At 48.3% G+C, this 11,979-nt stretch overlaps 2 protein-coding genes across 2 annotated transcripts in view; both read left to right on the top strand.

Moving 5' to 3' along the window:
- Window positions 1-770: 770 nt before the first annotated feature.
- Window positions 771-3,064, top strand: ube2g2 (ubiquitin-conjugating enzyme E2G 2 (UBC7 homolog, yeast)). Its single transcript, XM_027291212.1, has 3 exons — window positions 771-921; window positions 1,354-1,494; window positions 1,939-3,064. The coding sequence occupies exons 1-3, from the start codon at window positions 888-890 to the stop codon at window positions 2,049-2,051; spliced, it is 288 nt and encodes a 95-aa protein (XP_027147013.1). The 5' UTR covers window positions 771-887; the 3' UTR covers window positions 2,052-3,064.
- Window positions 3,065-4,733: 1,669 nt separating this feature from the next.
- The window catches only part of LOC104939584 (thrombospondin-type laminin G domain and EAR repeat-containing protein-like), an 18,313-nt gene continuing 11,067 nt past the window's right edge, over window positions 4,734-11,979 (top strand). Inside the window, exons 1-8 of the mRNA XM_027291198.1 lie at window positions 4,734-5,341; window positions 5,994-6,213; window positions 8,800-8,864; window positions 8,958-9,119; window positions 9,200-9,432; window positions 9,608-9,698; window positions 9,773-9,926; window positions 10,316-11,154. Coding sequence (XP_027146999.1) covers window positions 6,120-6,213; window positions 8,800-8,864; window positions 8,958-9,119; window positions 9,200-9,432; window positions 9,608-9,698; window positions 9,773-9,926; window positions 10,316-11,154 — 1,638 coding nt within the window. The 5' untranslated portion in view covers window positions 4,734-5,341; window positions 5,994-6,119. The remainder of the gene's footprint in view (window positions 5,342-5,993; window positions 6,214-8,799; window positions 8,865-8,957; window positions 9,120-9,199; window positions 9,433-9,607; window positions 9,699-9,772; window positions 9,927-10,315; window positions 11,155-11,979) is intronic.

The following is an 11,979-nucleotide window of genomic DNA, read 5'->3' on the forward strand; positions in this document are numbered from 1 at the left end:
GCGAGTGTGTTGGTGTGCAGACAGCACTGAGAGTTTGAAGTCAGGTGTGTTCACCTTCATTTGAACTATAAAGTGAAGTGTGTTCCTTTGAGTCTGCACTGAACGTGAGGGCAGTGAAGGCAGCAGCAGGGTGTGGTCACGGCTGGCTGTAATGATGCTCGTGTTGTCGTGCCAGCAGTCCTCCTGCCCTTCAATCTAACCTGCAGTCATTCAGTTTAACGTCTGCATACCTGCTCACTGTGACATCACCTCGTCCATAATTACTGTGGCAGTGCTCAGGTGTAACTGCAGAGAGGCTTTGAGGTTTCCTCTTTGATTTGCTCACTTCAGACACGCAGCATCATGACACACTGATGACTCAGCATGTGTTTGTCTCTGAACGTCTCCATCAGTTTGGACCATAACTCAGCAAACAAACCTTCAGTCGTAATTTTGGGATCCAGTGAACAGAGTTAGATCATCAGGTGAGGCAGAGACGTACAGGTAGATGTCGTCTGCATAGAGAGATGAAATGTGTCAATAAGTCCAGAACCAGAACCACATAATACACTAATGATAAATCAAGTTCTGCAGCAGCTGGGCTGGTTCTTCTTGGTGCTCAGCTTGATGACGCACAGAGGAGAAAAAGTGTCTCCAGAACCACCTCAGTGAAGACTAGAACTTCTGCATGAACAGCTAGAACCTCATAGAAACTTGGACCCACGAAACGTCCTCTGTGACCAGTCGAACCACCTTCAGAACCTCTAGAACCTTTTCCAGACTGTAGTCACTGAAGGAGGCTAACATGTGTTCCGTGTTGCAGGGGTCCTCAGGACACGTGTTTTGAAGGCGGCGTGTTCCCGGCCGTGCTCAGCTTCCCGTCCGATTACCCTCTGAGTCCTCCGAAGATGAGGTTCACCTGCGACATGTTCCACCCCAACAGTAAGTCACTGCCTGCAGGCTCTCAGATGTGCTGACTCATCGTCTGACAAGTCACGGCCTGCAGCTCTGCTAATGTTAGCATGCTGTTAGCATGTCGTTAGTGTGCTGTCATTAGTGCTGTGATTAGTGGGCGACGGTCTGAGCACGCTCAGTACTGATTAGAGGATGTGACAGTCACTGCTGACCTGTCATCATCTCACACACACACACACACACACACACACACCAGCATGGCCCTGAGCTGAACCTCCTGTAACTGTATCAACAAACTGATGAAGATAAACACACGGCGAACAGATCAGCACATGTAAGGACACGCTTCATTCACGTGATGACTCAGCAATAAGTAAATATCTGATAACATGTGACATGTTTGAACCAATCAGTAAATGTCTGACATGTTGTAACGCACACGACATACGTGTCCTGCAGTCTATCCTGACGGTCGGGTGTGCATCTCCATCCTTCACGCTCCGGGTGACGACCCGATGGGCTACGAGAGCAGCGCCGAGAGGTGGAGTCCGGTCCAGAGTGTGGAGAAGATCCTGCTGTCTGTGGTTAGCATGTTAGCAGGTAAAACACGTGATGATTACCACGCCTGTAGAGCTTTACTACACGCCTGTAGAGCTTTACTACACACCTGTAGAGCTGTACTACACGCCTGTAGAGCTTTACTACACGCCTGTAGAGCTTTACTACACCTGTAGAGCTTTACTACACGCCTGTAGAGCTTTACTACACGCCTGTAGAGCTTTACTACACGCCTGTAGAGCTTTACTACACCTGTAGAGCTTTACTACACGCCTGTAGAGCTTTACTACACGCCTGTAGAGCTTTACTACACGCCTGTAGAGCTTTACTGCGCCTGTAGAGCTTTACTGCACCTGTAGAGCTTTACTACACCTGTAGAGCTTTACTGCACCTGTAGAGCTTTACTGCACGCACATAGAGCTTCATCCTTAATGTTCAAAAAACATGTTATACTACAATATGTCTCCTCCCTCCTTGTCTCCTTAGAGCCCAACGATGAGAGCGGGGCAAACGTCGACGCCTCTAAAATGTGGCGGGAGGATCGAGAGCAGTTTTACAAACTCGCCCAGAAGATCGTTCGTAAGTCGCTGAGCCTTTAAGATGATGATGTCATCACCCGCGATGGCGCCCGGCTCTGTGTGAGCTCTGATGAGTTCAGGGACATTTTTCTTTTTCCGCCTCCTCGCTTCACAGCATCGATTGAGCGTCTGTCGACTGAAAGAAGTTGTGAGCATCCTCGTCACCATGGAAACCACAAACTGACACACACACACACACACACACACACACACAGAGCTGACGGACAGATCAATAACTGATGGATGGACGACTGGAGGAAGTTTTTGATTGGCTGACACGTGTCGTGATCATTCTTGCAGTGACATCATCTTCACCTGGACCATTTCACACCGACAGTAGCAGCGTCAGCCAATCAGACACGTCCATTCTCAGGTGACAGGTGTCATAAACACAGGTCACCATGACGACAATCAACAGCAATAATGAATAATTAATGATCGAACATTTGAATATTTAAATAAAATCAGTAAACGTTCACGCATCATCAACAGGAAGAACACTTCAGGTTTTCACAATAAAGGTCTTATTAAATGATGAAATGAAGTCACATGATCATGTGACCCTTCGAAGTCATAAAAATGCTAAATGCTAACTGGCTAACTAATCAGCAGTTAGCTAGCTAGTTAGCCACTGTTTTGCTAACTTTAGATGTGTTAGACAAGCTAACACGTAGCTAACACGTAGCATATTAAAGTACAGGAAAGAGGGAAGTCGCGTTTTGTTGAACTGTGATTGGAGCGCAGGGATAAAGGGGCGGGGCTTATGAAGGGTCATTTGATCTTGTAGCGTTTTGCTAACGAATGTGACGTTGATTTTTCTCGTGTTTAAACTTTGATTTCCAGAGTTTGTGCTGTTGTCGGCGTGAACTCGTCTCCTGTCATGTGCTCGTGTTCAGGTAGATCGAGCTCGTCGCCTCTCAGTTGGACTTTTTGCACTTTATTTCTTCACAGAGACGATCGAGACGATTTTAGTTTGTTTCTTTAATTTGACTTTAATTTGAAAATACTGAAAATAAACTGAGTGAAAAAAGCTGACGTCTTTACTCTGATTGTGAAAAGTAACAAAGTACTTTATAGGTTTTAGACAGTCTGCAGGGACGTCACAGAGACTACGTCCAGATTTCAGACAGTCTGCGGGGACGTCACGGAGACTACTTTGGTAACCATGGTGACTGGCATCTTCTGGATGCCAACAGCAGCTGAGGCTCATGGGTATTGTAGTATTGTGTGGTACTGAAGTGAAATGAGATGTTCAGTGTCTGACAGGTGAGGTGAGTACCTGAGCCAGGTGACGTGTGTGATTACAGCAGCTTCCTGTCTGGACCTGCCTCTGACAAAAACACACAGATCAAAGAAACACCACCATCACTGAGTGTGTGTGTGTGTGTGTGTGTGTGTGTGTGTGTGAGTGTGTGTGTGTGTGTGTGTGTGTGTGTTTGATATCTGAACATTTTAAAAAAACCTCATACAAACATTATGCTAACGTGAGCTAACAGGCTAACCATTGTGTTATATAGAAACATGCTAATTGTAGCATAGCATTAGCCTTTAGCTTGTGCTAACAGTGAATGTAGCTAATCGACCGCTAACGTTTCACAGTCATGTTGTCACGTTAGCTTGGCCCGTCGTGTCAGAATCTTGGACCGGTCCAGGTTCTGGAGCTCTGCAGCTGTTCCGGATTTGGACCTGGAGGATGGGGGCGCTCAGACACGTCTGTGTGTAAACGAGGTTTTTGTTTTGGTTCGTGGTCCTCAGAGGTTTTTATCTTCATCGCTCACCTGCAGCAGAAACACTCTCAGATCTTATCGACATTCCTCAGCAGCTTTCATCTCCACGCCTCTGAGCTCCACCCGGTCTACACAGGACCAGGACCAGGACCAGGACCATGACCATGACCATGACCAAGACCAAGACTAAGACTAAGACTAAGACTAAGACCAAGACCAGGGCCAAAACCAGGACCATGACCATGACCATGACCAAGACCAAGACTAAGACCAAGACCAGGGCCAAGACCATGACCAAGACCAGGGCCAAGACCAGGGCCAAAACCAGGACCATGACCATGACCATGACCATGACCAAGACCAAGACTAAGACCAAGACTAAGACCAAGACCAAGACCAGGGCCAAAACCAGGACCATGACCATGACCAAGACCAAGACTAAGACCAAGACCAAGACCAAGACTAAGACCAAGACCAGGGCCAAGACCATGACCAAGACCAGGACCAGGACCGCTAACAGGACCAAGACCAGGACCATGACCAAGGCCATGACCAGGACCGCTAACAGGACCAGGACCAAGACCTGGGCCATGACCAAGACCAGGACCAAGACCAAGACCAGGACCATACAGTCACAGTTTAGTAACAGCTGTGTTAGCATGTTCTGATGGCTGAGCTCATAAATCTGTGACACGCCCTGCGAGCTCATGACGCAAACACGAAACCTTCAAACATCACGGAGACGTGAACTGAGACATGAAAGGACGGATCAGCTGAGAGGAGACGGATAAACCTGAATAATCCACCATGAACCAGAACCTGGATCAGGTCCAACAGGCAGAGACATGAATGAACCCACAGACCCAAAATACACCCGAGACTGTCTCTGAGACGTCCCCGCAGACTGTCTAAAACCTGGACGTAGTCTCTGTGACGTCCCCGCAGACTGTCTAAAACCTGGACGTAGTCTCTGAGACCGCAGACTGTCTAAAACCTGGCCCCACAGGTTTCTGAGTGTGTGTTGTGTCTCAGGTGTGTCGGCATGTTGGGAGGAGGGCTGGTCAGACAGGTAGGAGGTGGAGTCTGGTTCACCTGGGGAATTCCTGTGCACTGATCACGAACACACCTGAGGGAGCAGACATCAGTCACTTCTCTTTCATCTCATCAGACTTCATGTTTGTCTGAGACTTCAAAATAAAACACAGTCAATAAAATATGAAATGAAACAGAACCGGGCTCAGCAGCACAGACAGACAGAGAGACAGATTGTCTGTCTCTCTGTCTGTCTGTCTCTCTCTGTCTCTTCAGCTCCTCCCAGTCTTTTATATTTAAATGAGGGGGAGTGAGGCGCTCTCACCTGTCTCTCTCTCACCTGAAGCTGAAACATCAGTCAGTCTGCAGACGGCAGCATACGAGAGAGGACGACACAGAGCTGGTGAACAGGTGAAGAGGAGGACAGGTGAAGAGGAGGACAGGTGAGGGTGAAGACCTGTTTCAGGACAGACGGGCAGAAAAGGACAATGAAGGTCTTTGAAGCTTCACAGCCGTCCAGGATCAGGACAAAGACATCTGTCCTCTGACCAGGTTTGATTTTTATTTATTCATCATGAAACACAAAGGTCTTCACGTCCTGCTTTGGACGTCACGCTTAGCTGCGGACGTCACGTCCTGCTGTGGACGTCACGCTTCACTGTGGACGTCATGTCCTGCTGTGGACGTCACGCTTCGCTGTGGACGTCACGTCCTGCTGTGGACGTCATGTCCTGCTGTGGACGTCACGTTTAGCTGTGGACAGATGTCCTTTCCTCACTTCCTGTCATCGCTCTTCTAATTCCAAAATAAAAGCACAGTATTATTAAAAATTAGATTCATTCTTTGTTTGAAATGTTTCAGACAGTTCTGTGACGTCACCACTAGAGGGCAGTAAACCTGACACACTGCACCTGTAAACTCACCTGTTTGTGGTTTCATGACTTCACACCTGCTCGTCCTCACTAATCTGTCTGTGGACAGAGTCCTCTGATTGTACCTCAGACAAGATGTCCACACACTCGTCATACAGACTGAGATGCTAATAGTAAGCTAGCTCAGCCTAGCTTCACCGGATGCTAAGCTAAGCTAACAGCTAAGCTAAGCTAACAGCTAGGCTAAGCTAACAGCTAAGCTAACAGCTAAGCTAACAGCTAAGCTAACAGCTAAGCTAAGTCTCTGTGACCTGTTGTTTCTTCTTCTGCAGCTCTGACCTGATGAGCCACGAACCTTCTCCAACATTTCTGTGCTTCGAGCTGACACAACATGACAGCGAGCAACGCGGGTCGGTGAGGTGGAATCAAACCCGCGTCATTGGCGGTACGCATGCGTGATGCTGGCGTGTCGCTCCCTGCTGCTCACCTGGCTGCTCACCTGCCTGCTGCTCGCCACCAGAGTCCGAAGCCAGAGCTGGAGACCGTGCACAGGTACGAGGACGCAAACGTCCAACAGGATGAAGCTAACGATGTCACTAATTAAAATATGTAAATTATGGACAGTTAATTAACTAATTAACTTATTTGGAGCCACCTGGATGTAGAAGCTAATGCTAAGTTAGCTTTGAAGGTAACTCAAAGAAAGCTAGAAGTTTAGCCGCTTGCTAACGCTAATTCTGAGCTAATAATAAAACATACAGGTGACGTTAGCACGAAGCTAAGTTTGAAGTTACGGTAAAATCAGACGTGTCGAGTGTTTCAGATGTTTGTCTGCTCTGTCTCTGAAATATGAGATGAGTTTCTGAGCGTGTTGTCCCCTCCCTCCATTCACCTCCATTCACCTCCATTCATCTCCATTCATCCCGCTGCAGTGACAGAACAGTGTCGGAGGAGTTTAAAGAGGAGCAGAGACAAAGGTTTCACCTCCTCCTGTGTCTCCTCTTTCAACAGTCGTCTGTCCTCACTTTGTCTCTAAACTCAGATTTTAAATGTTTTTTTAAACTTTATGTAGCGTGTACACAGTGTCAGATGCATTATTAGCCCAACTACGTCAACCCAACTACGTCAACCCAACTACGTCAACCCAATGTGGGTCGTTAAGGTCACATGGTGTAGTTTGTTTCATATTTCATAGTCCCCGTCAGCCTCATGAGGTCATCAAATCAAATCAAATCAAATCAAATCAAATCAAATCAAAAATCACAATCAATTCATAAATAATTTATTTGTACATCCAAAGTACAAAGTTCCATTTTCCTCTGAGCTTTTCCATCTGTACAGGGGTAGTCAGTAGTGATACACCTTTTTGTCTTGCTTTTAAACCCTCGGTTCACAGGAGTGATAAAAACTGCCACAAAAAAAACCGCTCTTTAACAGGGAAAAAGGTGGAAGGAAAAAATCCTCAGGAAGAGCAAAGACAGAGTAGCGGGAGTTATCCCCCCAGGAGGGACAGACGTGCAATGAGATGTCAGTGTGACAGAAACAAATCATACAAGAAACATTGTAAATACAAGACGTAAATGTACTGGATAAATGAATGAAATGACATGAATTACAATGACTGATAAAATGACAATGAATTCAAGGACTGAGAAAATGGCCACATTATAGTAGGTGATGATGAATCCACAAGGACGATGATAAAATGACAATGAATCACAATGACTGATCAAAATTGACAAGCTGATTACGACATGACTGAAAAATGACAAGAATACAATGAAATGATAAAATGAGAGAACACACGAGAAGAGAGCGGTTTTAGTATAGTACAGGGAGATACTGTTTGTCTGGCTACCGCTGGAAAACGACAGAGTAGGGAGGGAGGGTGAATCTAAGGGACGACCTTGAGCCAGGTCAGGACTGACTATAATCTCTATGAAAAAAGGAAGTCACCTCCTCAACTTATTGGTTAATGAAATGGGGGGCCATCAATGACAATACTGCGTGATTCACGTGAACTTGGGGTACGCCCAAAACCAGAAAACCTGTCGTAACGCACAAAATATTCAGTAGGATGCATCAACAGTGTGCGTACGCATGGATCTACAAGCACGTTTCCTTTTGTACATTCCCAATAATTCCTACATTAAGTGGAATTGAGCGCACGTGCAACTCCTCCCCTGTCCACGTCCCCATTTCAATATGCAAATCTATTTATAACGTAGGCCCGTGGACCTGAGATCACCTGTTTTCCAATCAGGATAAGCTGCGCTCGGGACATGTTTACTGACAAGAAGAACTAGAACACAGAGCGTTCAGGGTGTTAGAAACTCTGCGCTCTAATTTCACCAGCAGAAAATAAAGACAACCAAAAACATGATATTTGAATGCCACATGCCCAAATGTGCATTGGCACACTGGCACGGCCAGGCCACCTTGCCACGATGTTAGTGAGCTGCTTCGCGCATCACATATGATTGAACATTTATGGAATTATTAAAAGTTTCCTACTGATATACACGCTCCCGCTGGAATTCCCCTGTTGCCAGTAACCCCAGCGTAGTCAGCACAACCCCGAGCTACTCGCCGGCCCCCGTTGCTCTCTCGGGCCGGCCGCAGCTCTGCGCACAACTCCAGTAACACTGGCCTTGGTAACCGAAATCGTCTTATGACCCAATTATCATCGTTTGCAAGTAAATCCTTGCGTTCCTTAAATCGCTCACGTTTGCACGGTCCTCTAACAACGCTAACGCTGTCTTTGTTAATACCATTTTCTTCATCACATTACGCATGCTTTTATATCCACCCATATAACTGCAAACATGTGGGTGTGTTAATTGTTCATCAGTGTGTCTCTGATGTGCACATCACTCTGATGACTACTTGTTTTCACATTATTAACAGTTTCCCAGCGTCACCTCTAGGTGTCGCCAAAGGAACAACAGCTGTAGAAACGTGCGTACGACAGCTATGAAGCTGGCGTGGGGCACGCACATTTCTACGATTGTTTAGTTTGATACATCTGAACGTGAGCGTGGGAAAAGACGTACGCCACTTTTTTGTGCGTACGCAACCTGTGTACATGAGGCCCCAGGTGTTCCTGTGCTCAGGTGTGTTGTTGTGTTTCCTCCGCAGACCTGCTGCCTCTTGACCTGCTGGCCCGAGCATTACCAAACCCAGGACAGGCCCCGCCCACACAGGTAGGACACCTGAGGGATGGAGGAAGTGGTGAGCAATGACAGAACGAGTGATGAGTGTGGATGGATGAAATGATTCATGGAATGACCAATCAGGTGCAGATGGTTCAGTCCAGAGGCTCCAGAGGTCTCCGATTGGCCGGTGCCATGACAACAGCGCTGAGTTTCCCCGCCTCCCAAATCTTCACCAACTGTGACTACTTCCCTGCTGAGTTCTCATTGGTCGCCACCATCAAGACAGCGAGGCTGCGACAGAAGGTGAACCAGCAGAACCGTACAGAACCTGTTCTGGTCCAGTCCAGTCCGGTCTAACCCGGTGTTCCTCTCTCTGTTTCCAGAGCAACGAGTACATCTTCTCTGTGGTGGACGAAGAATCTGATTCGCTGTTGCTCGGGTTACGAATATCAGAGAACCGCCTCCACTTCCTGACCACGCCCCCAGGTGTTAGTGGGCGGAGCCGGATGAGCTTTAACGACGTTGGATTGGATGACAACCGCTGGCACACGTTGGTACTGGCCGTCACCGGACCGTACGCCACACTGACTGTCGACTGTGGACTGCCACTGGAGCTGTGAGTCACCTTCAGACCGGGTCAGCCCGGATCAGACCGGGTCAGCCCGGTTTATTCTGGTTAACTTTAGTTCAATAACCTGGTCTGGACCTCACACTATTCTTTGATGGTTCAGGATCCTGAAGATGACAGAACCGGGTCAGGCTGTCATGTTAACTGGTGTTTTGTCTCCCAGTAAACAGGTCCAGTCCTTTCCTGGCGCTCTCAGCACCCGAGGGTCCAAGTTCTTCATCGGCAGCAGGAGGAGGATGAGGGGCCGCTTCTCTGTGAGTCCATGATCCGGATCAGGACCGTCGGCTGAAGCCTGCCTGCTGGTTCTCATGGTTCTGTCTGTGTTCAGGGTCTGCTGCGTCAGCTGGTTCTACTTCCTGGTTCAGACGCCCGGCCCAGACTGTGTCCGACCTCTGAACCCGGCCTGGCTGAGCTGTCTGTCCCCCAGGTCCTAAAGTCAACTCTTCTGCAGCCCGACCACCACGGACCGGTTTACCCGTATGGTAAGAACCAATCAGAACCAAAGGGTCTTTAACACGGTCACGTGTTGTTGATGTATCGGGTTCACATCGGGGCGCTGTGCCCGCTCAGTGTTGGTGGTTCTGGTTGTGATGGTATCAGTGATCCTGTAACCTGAGCGGGGAGATGACTGACAGGAAGGAAGAGCTGCTTCCTGTGTGTGTGTGTGTGTGTGTGTGTGTGTGTGTGTGTGTGGTTTCATGTTTCACTTTGATTGGTCTGTGCTACTGTTTGATGTGTGTTTCCATGACAACAGTGTCAAACTGGTGGTCAGCTGATGGACAGGTGCTGATTGTTCAGGTGTCAAACAGGAAACAAGCAAGTTAATGTTAGCACTGGGCTTGTTGCTAATGGATCATGTGGTTGGTCTCAGTACCTGAACGTGTGAGTGTGGAGGTGAGCAAGGAGGTGAGTGTGGAGCCGAGCGTGGAGGTGAGCGAGGAGGTGAGCAAGGAGGTGAGTGTGGAGGTGAGTGTGGAGGTGAGCGTGGAGGTGAGCAAGGAGGTGAGTGTGGAGGTGAGCGTGGAAGTGAGTGTGGAGGTGAGTGTGGAGCCGAGCGTGGAGGTGAGTGTGGAGCCAAGCGTGGAGGTGAGCGTGGAAGTGAGTGTGGAGGTGAGTGTGGAGCCGAGCGTGGAGGTGAGCGAGGAGGTGAGTGTGGAGGTGAGTGTGGAGCCGAGCGTGGAGGTGAGCGTGGAAGTGAGTGTGGAGGTGAGTGTGGAGGTGAGTGTGGAAGTGAGTGTGGAGGTGAGTGTGGAGCCGAGCGTGGAGGTGAGCGAGGAGGTGAGCGAGGAGGTGAGTGTGGAGGTGAGCAAGGAGGTAAGTGTGGAGGTGAGTGTGGAGGTGAGCGTGGAAGTGAGTGTGGAGGTGAGAGTGGAGCCGAGCGAGGAGGTGAGCGAGGAGGTGAGTGTGGAGCCGAGCATGGAGGTGAGTGTGGAGGTAAGTGTGGAGGTGAGCGAGGAGGTGAGCGAGGAGGTGAGTGTGGAGCCGAGCGTGGAGGTGAGTGTGGAGGTAAGTGTGGAGGTGAGCAAGGAGGTGAGCGAGGAGGTGAGTGTGGAGCCGAGCATGGAGGTGAGTGTGGAGGTGAGTGTGGAAGTGAGTGTGGAGCCGAGCATGGAAGTGAGTGTGGAGGTGAGTGTGGAGGTGAGCGAGGAGGTGAGTGTGGAGGTGAGCATGGAAGTGAGTGTGGAGGTGAGTGTGGAGGTGAGCGAGGAGGTGAGCTGAGGCCTGAGGCTCAGTCTTAATGAACTCTGATGAATCTTGGTGACTCATGTTCATGTAAACAGTCTAAGGTGTGTTTGATTTATGTACCTGCATACACAACAAAGTCAACTCGACTTCAGACTCAACCTTTTGACCTTGACTCGATTAAAGAAACCTGATTTAAACACCTTGGTTTAACGACAACAGAGACAGATCAACGACCCGACTGAAGAGTCCACGCATGCAGCACAAACATCACGTTAGCTCACTAACATTTATGAATACCAGCAATATACATTGAATATTAATTAAGTGTCATAGCATGCTAACAGACTGAGGCTAAAGCTAACAGACTGAGGCTAAAGCTAAAAGACTGGGGTAAAGCTAACAGACTGAGGCTAAAGCTAACAGACTGAAGCTAACAGACTGAGGCTAAAGCTAACAGACTGGGGTAAAGCTAACAGACTGGGGTAAAGCTAACAGACTGAGGCTAAAGCTAACAGATTGAAGCTAAAGCTAACAGACTGAAGCTAAAGCTAACAAACTGGGGCTAAAGCTAACAGACTGGGGTAAAGCTAACAGACTGAGGCTAAAGCTAACAGACTGAAGCTAAAGCTAACAGACTGAGGCTAAAGCTAACAGACTGAGGCTAAAGCTAACAGACTGGGGTAAAGCTAACAGACTGAAGCTAACAGACTGAGGCTAAAGCTAACAGACTGGGGTAAAGCTAACAGACTGGGGTAAAGCTAACAGACTGAGGCTAAAGCTAACAGACTGAAGCTAAAGCTAACAGACTGAGGCTAAAGCTAACAGACTGAAGCTAAAGCTAACAGACTG

The sequence above is a fragment of the Larimichthys crocea genome, chromosome XVIII (assembly GCF_000972845.2).
Source record: "Larimichthys crocea isolate SSNF chromosome XVIII, L_crocea_2.0, whole genome shotgun sequence".
Classification (NCBI taxonomy): domain Eukaryota; kingdom Metazoa; phylum Chordata; class Actinopteri; family Sciaenidae; genus Larimichthys; species Larimichthys crocea.